At 42.4% G+C, this 22,459-nt stretch overlaps 1 protein-coding gene across 2 annotated transcripts in view; it reads right to left on the bottom strand.

Annotated features, from left to right (window-relative positions):
* The window catches only part of si:ch73-22o12.1 (nectin-2), a 529,204-nt gene that overhangs the window by 318,096 nt on the left and 188,649 nt on the right, over positions 1-22,459 (bottom strand). For both annotated transcript variants that reach the window (XM_055163568.1, XM_055163567.1), the window contains exon 6: positions 18,256-18,404. In XM_055163568.1, coding sequence (XP_055019543.1) covers positions 18,256-18,404 — 149 coding nt within the window. The remainder of the gene's footprint in view (positions 1-18,255; positions 18,405-22,459) is intronic.

The following is a 22,459-nucleotide window of genomic DNA, read 5'->3' as shown; positions in this document are numbered from 1 at the left end:
AGATTAAAAGACATGACTCAGGTGAATACAGGTTAGTGTGACCAGATTTGCGTTTGTCAAAACCAGGACACCGTACGGGAGGTGGGAGGTGGGGACTCGTCATTGACATTGAGCGACTCTCAACTGGTAAAGCTTTTTCCCACTGGACACCGGAACATATGTGCTGCTTTGTTCACTGTGCACATGACCTCACACTTGTCCCGAACGCAACGGAAAGCGTGGAATTTCTTGTACAATTCATCATTAAATACACATTTGTGCTTCGGTACGTCGCATATTAACCGACTGTTTGTGTCTCGCTCCTTCTGAGTGCAGAGAGACACATGTACAGACCGATGTTTGGTCACGCTACACACAGCAACCTACATTCGGTTTGTCGATTAAAATTAACGTAATCGATGAAATTCTTAATGATCAATTATCAATTAATCATGCCCATCCCTAATGCAGACTAATAAAACTGTGAATACTCTACTTTTCTCTCGTCATAATCCAAATAATTAAGATTTAAAAGTGCTTAATAACCGTTATTTCAGCGTGTAGATTGGACTGAAACAGCGCAAAGGATCATGGTCTATGTAGTTCTCTTTGTTTTTTAGCTTTTGCTGCATCATAACAATAAATTTAGGCAAATAAACTTGCCATTCGACATGTTGTGAGACTTTTGACGATACGATATCACAAAATTTCGATTCTCGTTACATCTTTAAATAGAAAAGATCAGAAAATAGCGTAAATATGGGCCCTTAAAACTATTATTATTATTCCGAATGACCTGATTAGAAGTGCACAGTCACCTCATTATTTTTACCGTCGAATTTAACTTTCATTTCATTTCGTGACTAAGATTTTTGAGTCAGAAGTTTGAAAACGGCGTGGGCGGTTTCAGCTGCGAGAAAAAGCGTGGGGCCGAGTGGGAACGGGAATACAGGAGGAACACGGAGAGAGCGGGGGGGAAGAGGAAGAGGAGAAGAGAGGATGGAGGAGGAAAGCGGGCAGCAGCTGAACCAGCAAACGGTGACTGATCCACGGAGGAGAGGATGCACATGCACAGATAAGTCCAGGCGCCGTGGAAATAGTGCGACGCACCGATCCAGAGGGACTTTAAATGGCATTCTCCTCCTCTCCTCTCTCCTCCTTTTCCTCTCCTCCTCTACCTTACATCTGTTCCTCTCCCTTTTCTCTCTGTCTGTCGCTTATCTTCTCTTTCCTAATTTGTTTCCTTCCTCCTCTCCTCTCTCTTACCTTAAACTCCCCTCTCTGTTTTCCCGCCGCCTCTACCTCCCTCCTCCTCTTCTCTTTTCTTTCTTCTTCTTCTCCTTTTCTCTCTCTAACCCAGCTCGTTTTCTCTCCTCTTTCTCTCTCGAACTCGCATTAATGTTCCTTTCCTTCTCTATCCCTCCTCCTCCTCCTCTCTCTCCTCAATTATCTCAGTTTATTTTCTGACCCCTGTCTCTCTTCTCTCTTCTCCTCCGTTTCCATAGGGGTGTTATTCTCCCACTCTCATCTGCCTCTCCCACCTCTTCCTCTTTTTTTCCTTACCCCTCCCTCTATAACCCCTCTGTGTCTATTCTCCCTCTCTCTCTAGCCCTCCCCTCTTTCCATCCTTTCTCTCTCTCTTTCCCCTCCCTCTCTACCCCCTCCCTCTTTCTATCTCTCTCTCTCTCTCTCTCCTCTCTCTCTCTCTACCCCCTAGCTCTTTCTATCCTCTTCCTCTCTACCCCTCCTTCTTTACATCTTCTCTCTCTCTCTCTTCACCTCTCTTTCTATACTCTCTCCCTCTTTCTCTACCCTTCCTCTTTCTATCCTCTCTCCCTCTCTTTCCCCTCTCTCTCTCTCTACCCCCTCCTCCTTTCTATTCTCTCCGTCTCTCTCTTCTCTCTCTCTCTCTCTCCCTATTCCCCTCTCTACTCCTATCCTCTCTACCCCCCTCCCTCTTTCTCTCTTCTCTTTCACTTGCTCTCTTCTCTCTAGCCCTCCCCTCTTTCCATCCTTTTCCCTCTCTTTCCCCCTCCCGGCTCTACCCCTCCTCTTTCTATCCTCTTCCTCTCTTCCCTCCTTCTTTACATCTTCTCTCTCTCTCTCTTTCTCTTCCTATACTTTCTCCCTCTTTCTCTACTCCTTCCTCTTTCTATCCTCTCTCTTTCCCCTCCCTCTATCTCTACCCCCTTCTCCTTTCTATCCTCTCTACCCCCTCCTTCCTTCTATTCTCTCCATCTCTCTCTCCTCTCTCTCTATCCCCCCCTACTTCTATCCTCTCTCTACCCCTCCCTCACTCCCTCCCTCTTTCTATCCTCTTTCTCTCTACCCCTCCTTCTTTCTCTCTTCTCTCACTTGCTCTCTCTCTCTACACCCTCCCTCTTTCTATACTCTCTCCCTCTCTCTCTCATTCTCTCTATCCCCTCCCTCCCTCTCTCTCTCTAACCTCTCTCTTCCTTTTCTGCTTTTTTCTCTCTCCCTCTCTACTCCTCCCTCTCTCTACCCTCTTTCTTTCTATCCTCCCGCTCTGTATCTCTCTTGCTCTCTCTCTCTCTACCCCTTCCCTCTTTCCATCTCTCTCCTCTCTTCTCTCCACCTCCCCATCCTCTTTCTCTATCCCCCCTTCTCTAATTCTTTCTCCCCTCTAGCCCCTCAATCTTTCCATCCCTTCCCTCTCTCTGTCTATCTCTCTCTCTCTTCTCCCCTCTATCTATCCCTCTTCTATCCTCTCCCTCTCCTCTCTCTATCCCTCTTCCTCCCTCCTCCTCTCTCTCCCCCCTTCCTCTATCCTCTCTCCCTTCCCTCCCCTTCTCTATCTCTCCTCTCTCTCTCTCCCTCTCTCTCTCTCCCTCTCTCCACCTCTTTCCTCCCCTCTCTTTCTACCCCTTCTTCTCCTCTATCTCTCCCCTCCTCTCTCTACCATTCTCTCTCCTCCCCTCCCCTTCCACCCTCTCTCTCCTCTCTATACCCCTCCTCCTTATTCTCTCCTCTCTCTCTCCCTACCCTCCTTCTCTCTCCCTCCTCTACCCCTCCTACCCCTCCCTCTTTCTATCCTCTTTCTCTTCTCCTTCTTTCTCTATCTCTCTCCTCTCTTCTTCTACCCCTCCCTCTTTCTATACTCTCTCCCTCTTCTCTCTCATTCTCTCTATCCCCTCCCTCCCTCTCTCTCTCTAACCTCTCTCTTCCTTTTCTGTTTTTTCTCTCTCCCTCTCTACTCCTCCCTCTCTCTCTCTCTACCCTCTTTCTTTCTATCCTCCCGCTCTGTATCTCTCTTCTCTCTCTCTCTCCCCTTCCTCTTTCCATCCTCTCCCTCTCTCTCTCTCTCCCCCCTCCTCTTTCTCTACCCCTCCTTCTTTCTATTCTCTCCCCTTCCCCCAATCTTCCATCCTCTCCCTCTCTCTGTCTATCTCCTCTGTCTCTCTACCCCCTCCCTATTTTCTATCCTCTCCCTCTCTCTCTACCCCTCCCTCCCTCTCTCTCTCCACCCCCGCTCTTTCAATCCTCTTTCCCTCTCTCTCTCCTAACCTCTTTCTTCCTTTTCTGTTTCTCCCCCTCTCTCTACCCTCTTTCTTTCTATCCTCTCTCCCTCTCTTTCCCCTCCCTCTATCTCTACCCCCTCCTCCTTTCTATTCTCTCTCCCTCTACCCCCTCCTCTCTCTCTCTCTACCCCCTCGCTCTCTTCTATTCTCTCCGTCTCCTCTCTCTCTCTCTCTCCTCTATCCCCCCTACTTCTATCCCTCTCTACCCCTCCCTTACTCCCTCCCTCTTTCTATCCTCTTTCTCTCTACCCCTCCTTCTTTCTATACTCTCTCCCTCTCTCTCTCATTCTCTCTATCCCCTCCCTCCCTCTCTCTCTCTAACCTCTCTCTTCCTTTTCTGTTTTTTCTCTCTCCCTCTCTACTCCTCCCTCTCTCTCTCTACCCTCTTTCTTTCTATCCTCCCGCTCTGTATCTCTCTTGCTCTCTCTCTCTCTCTACCCCTTCCCTCTTTCCATCCTCTCCCTCTCTCTCTCTCTCACCCCCCTCCTCTTTCTCTACCCCCTCCTTCTTTCTATTCTCTCCCCTTCTAGCCCCTCAATCTTTCCATCCTCTCCCTCTCTCTGTCTATCTCCTCTCTCTCTCTACCCCTCCCTCCCTCTCTCTCTCCACCCCCGCTCTTTCTATCCTCTTTCCCTCTCTCTCTCTAACCTCTCTCTTCCTTTTCTGTTTTCTCCCCCTCTCTCTACCCTCTTTCTTTCTATCCTCTCTCCCTCTCTTTCCCCTCCCTCTATCTCTACCCCCTCCTCCTTTCTATTCTCTCTCCCTCTAGCCCCCCCCCTCTCTCTCTCTACCCCCTCCTCTTTCTATCCTCTCTCTACCCCTCCTTCCTCTCTCTTCTCTCCATCTCTCTCTCTATCCCCCCTACTTCTATCCTCTCTCTACCCCTCCCTCACTCCCTCCCTCTTTCTATCCTCTTTCTCTCTACCCCCTCCTTCTTTCTATACTCTCACTTGCTCTCTCTCTACACTCCCTCTTTCTATACTCTCTCCCTCTCTCTCTCATTCTCTCTATCCCCTCCCTCCCTCTCTCTCTCTAACCTCTCTCTTCCTTTTCTCTTTTTTCTCTCTCCCTCTCTACTCCTCCTCTCTTCTCTCTCTACCCTCTTTCTTTCTATCCTCCCCTCTCTTATCTCTTCCTCTCTCTCTCTCTCTCTCTGTCTCTAACCCCCTCCTCTTTCTCTACCCCCTCCTTCTTTCTATTCTCTCCCCTTCTAGCCCCTCAATCTTTCTATCCTCTCTCTCTCTCTCTCTGTCTATCTCCTCTCTCTTTCTACCCCCTCCCTCCCTCTCTCTCTCCACCCCCGCTCTTTCTATCCTCTTTCCCTCTCTCTCTCTAACCTCTTTCTTCCTTTTCTGTTTTCTCTCTACCCTCTTTCTTTCTATCCTCTCTGTCTCTCTCTCTACCCCCTCCCTCTTTCTATCCTCCCTCCCCCTCTCTCTCTCTCTTTCCCTCTTTCTCTCTCTACCCATTTCCTTTGTCTTTCCCCTCTCCTTCTCTACCCCTTCCCTATTTCTATCCTCTCCTTCTCTTTCTTCCCCCCTCCCTCTGTCTTTCTCCTCTCTCTCTAACCTCTCTATTCCTTTTCTTTTCTTCTCTCTGCCGCTCTCTTTCTCTCCATCCTTCCCTCCCTCTTCTCCTCCTTTAGCTGCGAGTGACACGCTGCAGATTTACAGCACAGAGAGACTCTAAAGCAGGTTTAAGAACACATTTGGAAAATAACAGGTGTATCCGAGCAGAGAAACACGCTGCACTTCTCCTGCCCACAGATTGAACGGCCGAGTTTAAAATATAGTGGACTGAAACTAAAAAGATAAAGTACATTTAAGTTCACGGGGGAAAAAAAGCAAATGGAATACTGCAACATTGTGATCGCAGCGGTTTTAAAAATAGTAAAAATGTGTTAATTAGAGTTTAAATACTGGAGTGGGGCTAAAGCACTAATCACATTTGTTTGTAATTAAAACAGGCATGTGATAAATAGAGCCCAAAATTCATATCTGAGGCTGTAACTGCTAATTTCCTTTGATTTCAGTTTACAACACAAAAACATTTTAGCGTTTGTTCATATAAAACAATGACTGAACCAGGTCTGAACCAGATCTGGACCAGGTCTGAACCAGGTCTGGACCAGGTCTGAACAAGGTCTGGACCAGGTCTGAAAAAGGTCTGGACCAGGTCTGAACCAGGTCTGAACCAGGTCTGGACCAGACCTAAAACTGTGTCTAAACCAGGTCTATACCAGGTCCAAACCAGGTCCAAACCAGGTTCAAACCAGGTCCAAACCAGGTCCAAACCAGGTCCAAACCAGGTTCAAACCAAGTCTAAAACCAAGGTCCAAACCAGGTCCAAACCAGGTCCAAACCAGGTCCAAACCAAGTCTAAACCAGGTCCAAACCAGGTCCAAACCAGGTCCAAACCAAGTCCAAACCAAGTCCAAACCAGGTCCAAACCAGGTCCAAACCAAGTCTAAACCAGGTCCAAACCAGGTCCAAAACCAGGTCCAAACCAGGTCAAAAACCAGGTCCAAAACCAGGTCCAAACCAGGTCCAAAACCAGGTCCAAAACAGGTCTAAACCAGGTCCAAACCAGGTCCAAACCAAGTCCAAACCAAGTCCAAACCAGGTCCAAACCAGGTCCAAACCAGGTCCAAAACAGGTCTAAACCAGGTCCAAACCAGGTCCAAACCAAGTCCAAACCAGTCCAAACCAGGTCCAAACCAGGTCCAAACCAGGTCCAAACCAGGTCCAAACCAAAACCAAGTCCAAACCAGGTCCAAACCAGGTCCAAAACAGGTCTAAACCAGGTCCAAACCAGGTCCAAACCAAGTCCAAACCAAGTCTAAACCAGGTCCAAACCAAGTCCAAACCAAGTCTAAACCAGGTCCAAAACAGGTCTAAACCAGGCTTAAAACTGTGTCTGAACCACGTCTGAACCAGGCTCAAAAACTTTATAAATCAGGTTCAAACCAGGTCCAAACCAGGTCTAAACAAGGCTGATAACTGTGTCTGAGCCAGGTCTAAAGCAGGTCTAAAGCAGGTCTAAAGCAGGTGTAAAACTGTACCTGAACCAGGTCAAAACCAGATCGAAACCAGGTCGAAAGCAGGTCTAAAGCAGGTCTAAAGCAGGTCTAAAGCAGGTCTAAAGCAGGTGTAAAACTGTACCTGAACCAGGTCAAAACCAGATCGAAACCAGGTCGAAAGCAGGTCAAAACCAAATTGAACCCAAATCGAAACCTGTCTAAACCAGATCTAAACCAGGTCTAAACCACAAACCAGGAGTCCCTACAAAAACAGACATTATTAAAAAACGAAACCTTCACATGGAAAAAGACGAGAGCAAACCCGCGCCAAGACCCTCACAATCTGGATCCATAAAAATTATTCATTCTGTGGCCTTTCCTTGACCTTTCTAACTCTCTATTAGATGATCTTTTCCACACCTGCCGACAACACCATTTCATATCGATTCCACTTTTACTCAAAAATATTTTCATTGTCTCCTTGTCTTTCGCGCTTGTTGCCAGTTCCGAGACGGCGAAATAGCCACACATTTGAGACATTTCGCCCCATTATCCGTACCATAGAAGGATCCCAAGGGAGAGTGACGCATGCTCGGGCTCCACTCGGGATTTGGAGGAGGATGGTGCAGAGACAGAAGGAGGAAAATGGAAGAAAATCGGGGCGGGTTGGAGATACACGGCTCTTAAGAACGAAGCTATCTTGGAAATACTTTTGTTGTTTTTTTCGTATCCATATGCAGGTTTTTAAGCAAGTCAGCAAAAAATAACTTCCGGTTAAGTGCCCAGGCTGGAGTACACGCCGAATGTATTTTGTATGAGGTTAAAATCGGCTTTGAGTTATCACTATTCTGAGAGGTTCACTGCGGGGAAATGTGCCAGACAGGTCTTTGAAATGCACTGAAAGGACAATACAGCTGCCAGTATTGACTTTATTCCTTTATAGATTTTTATACTCTATCTATCTTTGAAAAGTTCGCTGATAATTAGCAGGGATATTTTGCTCTCAGCGGCCTCGATCATTCCCGGTTAAGTTTGTTTACTCAGTTTGCAATTAGAAAACATTTGATCAGTTGTAATTCCACCTCATGTCATTATTTTTTACAAAAGCGAAAAGCAGATTACTTAAATGTACGTCAATTTGTGGGGTTTGCAATTAGAAATGCAATGATCCATCTTTCTTAGTTCCGATACTGATACTTTGGTTTTAAGTACTGTATTTTTCAGACTATAAGTCGCACTTTTTTCATGGTTTTGGTGGTCGTGCATTTTATACTCCGGTGCGACTTATGTTAAAATTTTCACACTGACAACAGCGAGAGTGCGCTCTAGGCTTGTGTACCAGTATCTGCTACTACTATAACTCCTGTACCACTGTCACTTCACCCTCTACTGCGCATGTCTCCTGCAGAAAGAGACACAAATGCTCCCAAAAAGAAAATCATATTTTGCACATTACAAGTTACAAAAGACGAAGTATGCAGCCGAAAACGGTAATCGAGCAGCAAAAAGAAAGTTTCAAGTGAGCGACAACCGGGAGGATGCACCATGAAACTTTCCTGGATGTCACTGAATGAATCGACAAAGCCTGGACTTCAGTGACACCGAAATCATCCTGTCGGGATTCAGAAAGGCCGGAATAATTCTAACTGGAACTGATGCTGAGTCTGACGACAGCGACACAGAAGAGGAAGTGACGCTCCGTTTACCTCTGGAGGTCACGGAGTTCCTCAGAAGTGACACCGAGAATGAAGAATTCAATAGATTTTGTGATTTGGAGTGAGATGGAGAGTTTGGTAAACTTGTTCTGTTCTGAAAATGGTATTCTTTATTCCGGAAATTATTACAAAATGAATCCACATTTGAATCAAAGTTTAAACATTATAAGACATTCCAGTTTCAGTCCAATGAGGTTCTGATCATTTATGTTACTAGGTTATTTTTTCAGAACAAGGGTTTGCAAAGAGCACAGGCATGGTAACATTATCATACATCAGGGGCATTACATTAAAGTGCAGACGGCATTGAGAAAACACAACATCAACACACCAGTGAAACCGTACAGAAAACTCAAGTAACTACTCGTCCACCCAAAAGATCAAATAGAACCAGAGCATAAATGTAATGTCAAATACGAAATACCCTTCATGTCCTTCAATAAAACATACATCGGGGAAACAGGGAGGGCTTCAGTACACGAAAAAAGGAACATAGGACAGAATGCGAGAAGGAAACAGCGAAGGCGAAACATGAGCAATAAGACACAAAGCAGAACAGGAACAACTCAAATTGGCAACTGTAAGAGAGAAACACATTCTGGACTGGGACAGAGGAAAACAAACACCGTCATTGGATTAAAGAGGCCATCGAAATACAGAAACGTGATTACAGGACGATAAACCGGGACGAGGAGGCCTTTTTTACTCTCACACACCTTGGATACTGTCCTGAGGAAGTCGGACTGCAGATGGCGCCGTCGTCCTGACCCCACTTGTAGGAAGACGGCGCCAAAATCTGTTTATATCAGCTGACCGGACACGTCACAGCAACATCACGTGACTCTGAGGAAGACCGCAGTGAGCAATCGAAACCGTCAGGTATAAAAACAAACTCTTGGTCTAAAGCCTCATTACATCCAATTAAAGGTTGTATGGAGGATTTTTTTTTTGTTTCAAATTGTCATTGAAAGTTTAAAATACCATTACAGAGACACAGCAGCCTTGTAATTATGATGACCGAAAAAAAAAAGAATGAAAATTTATCAGTTGTGGACGCAGTGAGGCCAGATAAACATCAGCTAATAGAAAACGAGGCTCCCTCTTTTTCCATTGGCTGTTAGGTTGTCAATCAAACTCCCTAGTGTAACTGAGTCGTCGGCGCTCGGGGATTATGTGGTTTATGCGGCGGTTCTTAGAGGCTTTTTCAAACTGTAGCTTCCTCGCAATTCACACAAAGTTTGTTGCGATGGCAGACGAGAATCCACGACCAGTTCGCAGCAAAAGAAAGTCCGAAGGGTCTAAAAACTGACGCGTCGGTCGCTAAAATACTTCTAGACAGGTCACTTCAACAGTAATTCTGAACATGCACTGGATGTAAACAAATGTGATTTCTAGAGACAACATTTGAAAAACGATGGTCGCTGTATTTCACTTCCCTTAAAAAATCCTCTATACAACCTTTAAAGCCCAACCAAAATCACGGAATCAATACTCGATTCAGCTAATTTTCTTGGTTCGGCGCCAATATTCAACACCATTATCGGTATCGGCGCATCCCTAAAAGATTTAAAAGTCTTAATAAGGACATTAATAAGGAAAATAGCAGTAATCAAACACAACAACCAGATAATTGTACTTCAGTTTGTGGTGTTGCAATAGATTTTTAAGTCTGAAAAACCCCCTATTTAAAAGATGTAGCAGCGTTCCTATTACTCACATATTACTCAGACGGAGAGAGAGAGTTTTTAGTAACAAGACATAAAATTCGGTTACTGTTTTTACAAGCAATAACAGGAACACGCAGTTTTGCTTTCCTAAAATAAAGGGGAGATTTTGGCTGAGTGCTGTTCCCTGGTGAAAGCTCCGTGCGTAACATAAGGACACAAATCCTCAATCAGATGGTGCAAAAGAACACATGCTTTATTTTATGTTTAATTAATTTCGGAGCCACTGAAAAGAGAGTCGTTGAAATAGAATGTGTTTTTAAGGTTATTCAAGTAAGAGTTAAAGCCAAGGATTCTGTCTAAATATTTGCAGTCATGTGTTGATTGCAGTTTAACTACTGAAGTGGGGCTGAACCATTTCTCGCATCTGCAAAGAAGTTAAATGTATTTTTGAATTTGAGACCAAAATTTGAGTCTGTAATTACGTATTTCTACGTTCTCAAATGACAAAACTGAAAAAATAGTATTCATACATATAAAAAAATAGCCGACTTCACAGGATTTTCATTGACATTATCCACAAACGCAAAGTCTGAATAATTAAAAACCTTGAGTTCAATCATTTACACGTATGTAATGTCTGAGCTGTTTAACATTATTATATCATATTATACAGTGAAAAGTTACACAATAATAATAATAATTCATCAGGCTGTGGTCCTGGTTTGACAGTTTAGTCATATATAGTTTTTATTTAGAGTCTAGATTCTTTTTCACACATTCTAAGACTAGATTCTAGCCCCAATTTTGGCCCTAGTCTAGTCCCAATTTTGGTCCTAGTCTGGTCTTGGTTTTGGTCCTGGTCTAGTCCCAGTCTAGCCCCGGTCTAGCCCCGGTCTAGCCCCGGTCTAGCCCCGGTCTAGCCCCGGTCTAGCCCCGGTCCAGCCCCGGTCCAGCCCCGGTCTAGCCCCGGTCCAGCCCCAGTCCAGCCCCAGTCCAGCCCCAATCCAGTCCAAGTCCAGCCCAAGTCCAGCCCCGGTCCATCCGCAGTCCAGCCGCAGTCCAGCCCCAGTCCAGCCCCAGTCCAGCCCCAGTCCAGCCGCAGTCCAGCCGCCACCAGTCCAGCCCCAGTCCAGCCCAGTCCAGCCCCAGTCCAGCCCCAGTCCAGCCGCAGTCCAGCCGCAGTCCAGCCCCAGTCCAGCCCCAGTCCAGCCCCAGTCCAGCCGCAGTCCAGCCGCAGTCCAGCCGCAGTCCAGCCGCAGTCTAGCCCCAGTCTAGCCCCAGTCTAGCCCCAGTCTAGCCCCAGTCTAGCCCCAGTCTAGCCCCAGTCTAGTTCCATTCCTCGCTCTAATCCAAATCCTGCTTCCTGAGTCCTTAGTTTAGTCATATATAGATTCTATTTAGATAGATTCTAGTCCTAGAGTCTAGTCCTAGAGTCTAGTCCCAGTATGGGCCTTGGTTTTGGGTCTTGGTTTTGGGCCTGATCTAGCCCAAGTCTAGCTCCAGTCTAGTCCCAGTCTAGCCCGAATTTAGCCCCCCTCTAGCCCCAGTCTAGCCCCAGTCTAGCCCCAGTTTGGTCCCAGTTTGGTCCCAGTTTAGTCCCAGTTTAGTCCCAGTCTATCCCTAATCCTGGCTCTAATCCTAGTTCTAGTTCCAGAGTTTTAATCCAAATTCTGGTCCTAGTTTTGGTATCGTTCTGTTCGATCGTTCAGTCTGTTTCCAGCCCTGAATTTAATGATTGGCGCTGGTCTAGTCCCCAGTCTAATCCCCTGGTCCACGGACTAGCCCACGGTCTAGTCCCCGCTCAAATCCATGGTTGAGTCCACGGTCTAACCCACGGTCTAGTGCATCGGTCTAGTCCAAGGTCTAGTCCAAGGTCTAGTCTATAGTCTAGTCAATGATCTAGTCCATGGTCAAGTCCACGGTCAAGTCCACGGTCGAGTTATAGTCCTGGGTCTAGCATTGATTTACTCCCCATTAAGTTCCCATCTAGTATTGGTCTAATCCAAGTCTGGTTCTAGTCTTGTTTCTGGTCCTGCATTAAATTATTGGTCCTGTCCTTGTCCTGCTCTAGTCTCAGTCCATTTCCAGTCTTCAGTCCCACTTTCACTTTTGTAGCTCCGTGTTCGGAAGTTTAAAACCCGCCTTCGCAACCAGATTTGACCCTCACCGAAAATCAAACGCTTTTGGTGCAAAAAATAAAACAGAAAATGGTACAACTGAACACTTTCAACTTTACCCACCATTAAAACCGTCCTCTTTAAATTGGAAAGAGTCATCACTCGGATTTCTTATTTCTCAACTTCACGGTCATCAAAGGAGGAACCCAAATCCAAAGATAGCAACGGAGCGTCGACGCCAGCGTAGCGCGTCAGTCATGTCCGGGCTAATTACACGGCGCAGACAAGATCCTCCACATTTCAAAGTCTACGGTGTCACTTGAGTGTATCATTATTAGCCTCAGCTCTTTATCTTTTGGCTAATGAACACTGCTCATTTCGCCTTCGCCGGCGTCGTATCTCGAGCGGAGGATAGCCTTAAAAATTTGTCTTTGTGCGAGCGTGACTTCGGCGATGAGCGGTTTTCTCTTATTCCGGTAAAAAGGGTGGAAAGAGGACAGATATTACAGCGAAAAGGTTGTCTCCGTGCGTTCGCAATATGAGTGAAAACCTTGTATAAGCAGTGAGCGCTGTAAAAGCCATTCGGGTACAATGCAGATGGAGAGGCCTTGGCCACTCGCTCAGGCAAATGAGAACTTTTATGACATTGTATTTGTGATGGCACACAGAGGGAATGGGAAAAATCACATGCTATAGAAAGAAAGAGAGACAAAGAGACTAGAACAAAAAAAAAAGAAATAAAAATGCACCCAAATCCCAAATCTATTTCAGAGGTGGGTAGTGTCGCCAGCTTTGTATGCAATTCTACCTGAATCTAGTATCTGCTGATGTCAGATATTAACCAATACCAGTGTCGGGACTGACGATTTCACTTTGTGGAAACCGTCTGACCTTGCAGCATTAGGCGGGTACTTTTTTCATTTAACCAATCGCTGCTATTTGGTCGAGATGTATGTAATTCGCCGCTAACCGAAGTACTAACTGGTATATTATGCTTTTCCCAAATCCCGTAGGAAGAAGGGCAAAAACGTCTTTCCCTTTGATAAAATTCACCAAACGTTCTCTTTGTTCCAGCTTTAAATCCTCGATCTCGGGTATCGTTGCCAACACAGAATGTATGGCTCTTGGCTGATTGACTGGTGCCCGAACTCACACTTCGGGGGTTCTTGCAAACCGTCTCGGGTCTATTCCTGATCTACTCGTTTTTGTCAAAATGGATCCACTATTGAACAGCTTCATATGAATCAAAGTTTAGACATTATGAGGCATTTCAGACCGAAACCAGTCTCATTACGTTAATTAAAGCCCAATCAGTGTGTCAGCTCAAGCAATATCATGTAAATCAATACTCGATTCAGCTAATTTTCCTGGTTCTGCGCCAATATTCAACACCACTATCGGTATCGGTGCATCCCTAATCGATTTACAAGTCTTGATAAGGACATTGATGAGGGAAATTGCAGTTATGAGCCACAACGACTACATAATTGTACTGCAGTTTGTGGTTTTGCCATAGATTTTAAAGGTAGTGTTACTTTATTTATAAGATAATTTCAAGAGTAGCACCACAGATTGTATAAAGAATCAGCGTCGCCCATAGCGTTTGGAACCAGTCAAATGAAGCTAATTGAGGCCGGTCATTATAGGGGTGAATTTGTAGTCGAGTTCCATATTAATGGACAAAGTAGTGAAATAAAAACACCAGAATCAATTAAAATGAGTTTTTATGAACATTTTAAGACCAAAATGATGAGGCTCACTGCAGCAGTTACAAAGACTGGGGTGAAAACTGTTCAATATAAAGTCAATTGGAGCCAGAATCGAAGGAGCTGGAAGCGTACCCATGCTCACTTCCTATTTGGAACAAGGCGGCTACTGGATTAAATAAGGTCAGTTATAGTAATTTTGACTGATACTTTTTCTGCGACTCATAAAAGGTTTCACGATGAAGCTTTTCTGGTGTTTTCTGGGAGTTCAGCCGCATCCTTGCCTCCACGGAGACGTCCTTGCTTCGGAATATTCCACAGTAATGCATTCAGGGTTCCCACTTTTTTCACTGACAGAATTTCAAAACTTTCCCATGACTTTTTCATGAACTAAACAGAATTTTCCATGAATTTACAGCACCCTGCATGTGTAGAATTGATCAAACTTTTAGGGCTAAATATGAAATGTTAACCTTTTCCACTCACCTTATGGTTTGGTGATATAGTTTTTTGAATTTATTTTAATTTATTTAACAACAGAAGACAGATACAGTGGGGCAGACAGCAGGCTACAGAAACTCAAATAAACATCAAAACAACAAAATCAACACAACATTTTTAACATTCAAAATACTGTCAGCGCATTTATTGTCGTCTTTTTTAAACAAAAGGTGCAAAAGTTCGGAAATAATCATAACAGCTTAATGTTATCTTAAAAGAATGCTGTAGTTGCATGAAAGAGATGCTAAAATTGCATGACTTTTCCAAAACTTTCAATTGAATTAACAAAATGCCATGACTTTTCTAGGCCTGGAAAATGTTCAATTTCGATAACTTTTCCAGGATTTCCATGACCTTGGGGAACCCTGTGCATTAATGATATTCCAAACTGCTACAAGCAAGGGGCAAGATATAGATTTTTAGTTATAAAAATAGTACAACCAATCATTTTTTCCAATGGACTAAAAATTTGAAAAAAACGCAAATGTAAAAATGGTGCAACACTGATCTGATTTTTGGCAATTTTGGACACTCGTAGCTAAATAAAAATGTAAACTAAGAGTGCAGATACTTCAAAAATATATCTGAAAGTACAATTTGTTTAAAAAATGAAATAGGCTAATTACTACCCACCTCTGAGCAACACACCCACACACTGATCAAGGACAGAGCAGCTCTAACCTGTGACACTAGCCCCATAGACGCCACCGTAATGTGCGTGTGTGTGTGTGTGTTGAATGGTAAAGTACGTGCATCTCCAGGGACGACGCCGGAGAAGCACAGAGCAGCAGTGAAACATGTGTGACAGTCAGTCGTGTGTTTAATAATCCATACACGAGAACGGCCCTGGTCTGCGGGGAGTGCGAGTTTGACTGCAGAAACATTGATAGACGTGTTTACAGTGAGCCGTTAGCCAATTATGCTGCGTTAGTTATTTATGAAGGAGCTGAGACGGGGAATTTTTGATCATTTAAAAAGGGCTGAACGTTTGTGAGTAAGTGAGCCGAGGAGAGGCCGGTATTGAGAAAATGTGTCCGTATTTATATTTAATTTGGCGCGAATGAGTTGATTTCATTCACAGAGTAAATGCTGATGCTGTATCGATTTAATATTATGCTGAATTTTATGCCTGCTATAGATTTAAACATATTTTTTTTATTTGATTTGAAATCTAAAAAGCATTTTGTACCAATACTGACATTTTTCCTCAAATTTTAACACATAATTTGGCAACATTACGATTACTAGTCTAATGAAATGTTTTTAAACTTTGTAATTTGCTCACCTAAAACTATCCGAATGTAAACAAAATTGACAAAGTATTGATACTTTGCAGTGACATCAAGCTTGGGGGTGTCCTACATGTATCTCTAATGGAGAAATGTTAAGGTGTTACCATGGTGACACAATGTGCACGGTCAAAAAATGTTTTAAGATTGTGTGTGGAAGATAATTTGTTCTTTTAGATTATGAATTTTGAATACAGCTGAATTTCTCACTTTGAATTTTAGTTTTTTTTAAAACTCTGACCAAAAAAAAAAGGATAATTTGTTTCATCAGATTTTGAATTTTAAATACAATTGAATTTATTATTTTAAATACTGTTGAATTTCTCATTTAACTCTGAAAAAACGTGTGAATTGTTTTTATTCTGAATTTGAGTTGCTGACATTTTAAGTGTACTTTCCAATTTGTTTCAAATTGAAAATAAAAAAAATTCGCCTTTTAAATATTCTGCACATATATTTTCAAGCCCTCAAATTCAACAGTCAAAATTCAAAGTGAACACTTTGAAAATGTGAACTTAAAATTTCAGCAACTAAAATTCAGAAAAAATAAATAAAAATATACATGTTTTTCCAGAGTTAAATGAGAAATTCAATGGTATTTAAAATTCTAAATCTGATAAAACAAATTATCTTCCATAACTGCCTGAAAACTCAAGACTTTTGTATTTCGAAATCTACTTTGTTTTTGTTTTGTTTTTTTCCCCAAAATGGATTTAAAAGTAAATTTTCATGAGTCTGTGATGCATTCATGGTACTGTTCAGGAGTTGGATTTTCAACAAGAAAGTGGGAGTGAGTGAAAAACTGTTGACTAATGCTTGCTTCCTCGTGACTAATGTTACTTGAGACTTGTTTATCAGCACAGATCAGCTCTTCTGTTGTAAAGCCTGAAATATCAGCTCTTTATGGTCAGACTGTGGTCAAGTCTTTTAACAGAGCGTCAGACAGAGCAGAGCCTACAGTTAGCGTCACACCCACAGATAATATTGACAACATCATCTGCAAAGTATCAATACAATTTTAGTTGTACTTTTGGTTTTCACTTACTGTAAAAACTTAGTCACCAAGTACACGCCTCACTTTCTATAATAAGTAAAATATTGAGCTGTAACAAGCTGTAAAAGTTTTATTTTAAGTCAAATTATCATATTTGTTTTTGTATTTGTGAGTCATAATGGTCAGTGTTGGGGAGTAACAGATTACATGTACCGGAGTTACGTAATCAGAGTACAAATTATGAGGAACTGTATTCAGTTACAGTTACTGTTTCAGTGAGTGGTGATTGGATTACAGTTACTTTGTCGAAATAAATGGATTACATGGCGGTATTTTTCCTGTTTTCACATTTCGGGCTATATCCCCAGGTCTAAACTAGATCTAAACCAGTTCTAATCCAGGACTAAACCAGTTCTAAACCAGGACTAAACCAGAACTAAACCAGAACTAAACCAGGTCTAAACCAGGACTAAAATCAGGTTTAAACTAGATCTAAACCAGTTCTAAACCAGGACTAAACCAGTTCTAAACCAGGACTAAACCAGTTCTAAACCAGGACTAAACCAGTTCTAAACCAGGACTAAACCAGGACTAAACCAGGACTAAAATCAGGTTTAAACTAGATCTAAACCAGATCTAAACCAGGACTAAACCAGGACTAAAATCAGGTTTAAACTAGATCTAAACTAGATATAAACCAGATCTAAACCAGGACTAAACCAGGTCTAAACCAGGACTAAACCAGGACTAAACCAGGACTAAACCAGGACTAAAACCAGGACTAAAACCAGGACTAAACCAGGACTAAAACCAGGACTAAAACCAGGACTAAACCAGGACTAAATTCAGGTTTAAACTAGATCTCAACCAGGTCTAAACCAGGACTAAACTAGGTCTAAACCAGGACTAAACCAGGTCTAAACCAGGACTAAAACCAGGTCTAAACCAGGTCCAAACCAGGACTAAACCAGAACTAAACCAGGTGTAAAACAGGACTAAACCAGGTGTAAAACAGGACTAAACCAGGATTTAACAGGACTAAACCATACTGTGTGACCATGTCTCCTCCTCTTCTATCAATAATATTTTTAATTTGGTTAACTAAAGTCTGGGCTTTTTATTTTCTTTTAGCAGACAAAACATCTTATGTTACAATATTCTAGCCTTTGCTGCTCTACCACAAACCAAGTAATCCAAAGTATTCAGATTACGTTACTCACTTTAAGTAATTTAATGAATTACGTTACAAACTACATTCTGGGGCATGTAATCTGTAATCTGTAGGGGAATACATTTTAAAAGTCACCTTCCCAACACTGATAATGGTGCATAATAAACTATTGTATTTCTAATTTTCATTTTCACTTACAATTAAACCTTAGTCATCAGTTCTGCACTCACTGAAATAACAATTCTATTTGCTTTTCTTCTTCCCTTAAACGTCCCTGCTGGAAGTTATGTAATCCTATAATAAACTATTGCATTTTTAGATTTCACTTTCATTCGCAGTTCGCTTTAGTCATCCCTTACAGTAAGACTTCTACAGTAACCTTCAGTGCCAGAAGTTGTCCGGTCATTGTTGTGTCTGGATCCCTTCACCCGTTATTTCCGCAGCTTGACCTCGGGAGCGTTTTCGTGATTGTGTGGAGGTCGTAACATTTGATGAGATTTGTATGGAGCGTGTTTTTCTGTGTGTGTTTTTTTTTTCCCCCCCAGATGCTTCACTCACCCCTCACGAACACGGTGACCTGGTCCTTGCCGAGGCCGATGCGATTCTTCACCTCGCAAACAAAAGTGGTGTTCACGGCGTCGTCCACTTTAAGAACCTTCAGCTGATTGTCCTGGACCTGCACGGTGTCCGGCATCTCTCCAGACATCCTGACACAAAGAGATTAGAACAAAGGAACGGGTGAGGGTTGGGGGTTTTCGAAGTTGGTGAGACAAATGTGGTTCAGAAAGTTCAGAAAGATAGAAGATTTGGATTTCTTTTTGGAAGTTGTGATGGTAACAGTTCAATAATAAAAGAAAAAATGTGAACGCGCCACTATTTCCCAGTGCGTGTGTCATTCGTTCATTCGTTTTTCAAATTAAAACCAAAAATAAGAAAATGAAAAAACAACTATTTTCTTCATTATTTGTTTTCAAAATCAAAATCAAAATGAAAAAAAAAAAAAAAAAAAAAAAAACAGATAATGATTAGTTTTTTAGTTTTTGATTTTGTGTTTAAATGAAGAATGAAAAAAAAAGGATAACGGCCGTTTCCCGTTTCCGTGACTTAAACTGTGATGCCGGACTGAACCAGGACTGAACCAGGACTGAACCAGGACTGAACCAGGACTGAACCAGGACTGAACCAGGACTGAACCAGGTCTAGAACCAGACAGGAACCAGACAGGGACTGAGGCCAGGACTTAGACCAGGATCAGACCAGGACTGAGGCTGAGACCAAACCGGGACTTGAGACCGGGACTTGAGACCGGGACTTGAGACCGGGACTTGAGACCGGGACTTGAGACCGGACTTGAGACCGGGACTTGAGACCGGGACTTGAGACCGGGACTTGAGACCGGGACTTGAGACCGGGACTTGAGACTCAGACCGGGACTTGAGACCGGGACTTGAGACTCAGACCAGGACTTGAGACTAGACGAGACTCAGGACTCAGACCAGGACTCAGACCAGGACTCAGACCAGGACTCAGACCAGGACTCAGACCAGGACTCAGACCAGGACTCAGACCAGGACTGAAACTATGACCAGACCGGGACTCAGACCGGGACTCAGACCGGGACTCAGACCGGGACTCAGACCGGGACTCAGACCGGGACTCAGACCGGGACTCAGACCAGGGACTCAGACCGGGACTCAGACCGGGACTCAGACCGGGACTCAGACCGGGACTCAGACCGGGACTCAGACCGGGACTCAGACCGGGACTCAGACCAGAATTGAAACTATAACCGGACCGGGACTGAGAGACCGGAGACTGAGACTGGGACCAGACCAGGAACCAGATGATTTAGTCCTGGTTTAGTCTTGTTTTAGTCCTGATTCAGTCCTGGTTCAATCCGTATGCAGTGCAAAAGTTCAGTTTTTTCCATTATTCATTTAAACACAAAATCAAAAACTGAAAAAACAAATCATTATCTGTTTTTTTTTTTTTTTTTTCATTTTGGTTTTGGAGACAAATAATGAAGAAAATAGTTGCTTTTTTCATTTTCTTATTTTTGGTTTTATATTGAAAAACAAACGAATGATACACAGATTCTTCCCAACTTACATATCTATATTTTTAAACAAATTCAAGTGATTGTTTCTCTCGGACTTCCGCTGTGTCCGGCAGCTCTCCTCACATCCTGACACGGAAATATGAAAAGAGGAATGGGTGACAATTGGGGTTTTCAAAGCTGGCAAGACAAATCCGGTTAGTTCCCTTTTTTTTTTTTTTTTGTTTACTCAAATAACTTTTCTATAGGCAGCTTTTTGTGGACTTTGGACAGTTTCAGTTGTTATTTTTGGAGGTAATATCCCATTTTCAATTCAAGTTTTCCTCTATAGCACATTTAAAACAACTTGAGCCGATTGTCTGGGACCTCCGCTGTGTCCGACATCTCTCCCCACATCCTGACACAGAAATATGAAAAGATATTGGTGAAAATTGGGGTTTTCAAAGTTGGCAAGACAAATCTGGCTTTTTAGGTTATTTTTAAGCGTTGGTTCAAATATTCTTTCTTCGCTGGACAACATTTTGGACGGTTCGAAAAAGATAAAGGCTAATATTTTCATTTCCGCAATTTAACCTGAACTTGAAGAAGCTGCTTGGATGAGCTGTGAAGTGTCTTCCTCTCTTCAAAGTGTCACTCAAAAAACCTTTGTCCACAATTTTTATTTTGCCATCAATTCTACCTGAGACGACGGAGGGATTACACAGACATGTATTATCAAGAGTTTACTCCAATTACTTTTCTGTTTGGAACAAATTCTGTGAACTTTGGGCAGCTCAAAGAGATAAAGGTTAATATTTTCATTTCAGTTGTTATTTGTAATGTTGTAAAGTTTACCAATTTAAATGATCAAATGTCTTTTGTGGAGAACATTTTGGACAGTTTTCGGTAAAGTGTTCAATGTTTATTAACATATATGGCACATTTAAAACCATTTCAACAGATTGTTTGGGACCTTCACTGTGTCCAACATCTTTCCTGACATCCTGACACAAAAATATGAAAAGATATTGGTGAAATTTTAAAGAGTTTTGATTTCCTCAACTTGACCTGAACTTGAAGGAGCTGCTTGGATGAACTGTGAAGTGTCTTCATACAAAAACCCTTTGTCCAGTTGATAGAATATAATTTTTCTTTTGCTATGGATCCTACCTGGACAACACAGACATGTATTATGAACAGTTTACTCCAGTTACTTTCCTGTTTGGAACAAATTCTGTGAACTTTGGACAGTTCAAAAAGATAAAGGTTAATATTTTGATTTCAGTAGTTATTTGTAATGTTGTAAAGTTTAGCAATTTTTTTGTTCAAATTACTTTTCTGGACAACATTTTGGACAGTTTTCAGTAAAATGTTCAATTATTATTAACTTATATAGCACATTTAAAACCATTTCAACTGATTGTTTGGGACCTTCACTGTGTCCGACATCTCTCCAAACATCCTGACACAGAAATACTCTTTTAACTCTTTCCCCCATGAAGACGACATTTGACGACCCCCCCCGTTCCCTTAATGACGACTTTTGACACCTCCGCTGTTTCACTAAAGACGTGATTTGACCTTTAGAAATGGCTTGGTTTTTCACATTTAAACAGAGACTGTGATAGGTGGAGGCCACTACAACCCACACTAGACTGACCAATAGGATTCAAGGATATGTTTTCGCCGATTTTTTCCGAAGTTAATCGAAATAGTGACGATTGTAGCTTCCGGAAAAAAACACAACACGAAACACGTGCAATGGAAAGATCGCGATGCTGCGGCGCACAGTTTTAGAAATAATGAGGAGCGGACGTATTTTATGGATAAGTTTAGAGAAAGTGACTTTTATAGATTTCAAAGTGATGATGAGGGTGATTATAAAGTGGAAAACAGCGACAGCAACGGACTTACAGAGAGTGAATCTTACGCAGATGAGAATGCCGCTGATGCGTCTGTGTGGAGTCCTGCGATATCCCAACAAACTATCCGGGCTTTATACTCGATTATGAACCAAAATTGCCCTGAAATCACTCGTGGAAGTCTGTTTTCTTTTATGCAGTTATGCTCTATGGGTGTAGCCCTAGTAACATATGTATGGGTTGTTCCTAGTAGCGTCCAGGGGGAAAGAGTTAAAGGGTTTGTTCAAATGTTTTTCTTCTTGGCTTGGACAGTTCAAAAAAGATAAAGGTTAATATTTTGATTTCCTGAATTTGACCTGAACTGAATAAGCTGCTTGGATGAACTGTGAAGTGTCTTTATTCAAAAAACTTTGTCCATTTTTTTTAAATTTATTTTGCTATAGAACCTACCTGGACGCCTGAGGGATTACACAGACATATTCTGAAGAGTTTACTCCAATTACTTTTCTGTTTGGAACCAAATTTTGTGAACTTCAGACAGTTCAAAAAGATAAAGGCTAATATTTCAGTAAAATGTTCAGTTATTGTTTACTTATATAGCACATTTAAAACCATTTCAACTGATTGTTTGGGACTGATTGTTTCCTGACATCCTGACACTGAAATATGAAAAGATATTTCGTGAAAATTGTGGTTTTCAAAGTTGGCAAGACAAATCCGACATTTAGGTTAGCTCAGTTCTATTTTAAAGAGTTTGTTCAAATGTTTTTTTTTTCGTTGCTTGGACAGTTCAAAAAAGATAAAGGCTAATATTTTGATTTTCGCAATTTGACCTGAACTTGAAGGAGCTTTTTGGACGAACTGT

This window comes from Boleophthalmus pectinirostris, unplaced genomic scaffold (genome assembly GCF_026225935.1).
Source record: "Boleophthalmus pectinirostris isolate CB_2022bp ecotype Guang Dong unplaced genomic scaffold, ASM2622593v1 HiC_scaffold_6, whole genome shotgun sequence".
Lineage (NCBI taxonomy): Eukaryota > Metazoa > Chordata > Actinopteri > Gobiiformes > Gobiidae > Boleophthalmus > Boleophthalmus pectinirostris.
Note: the sequence above shows the minus strand (reverse complement) of the source record. Positions and strands in the feature narration are given on the sequence as shown.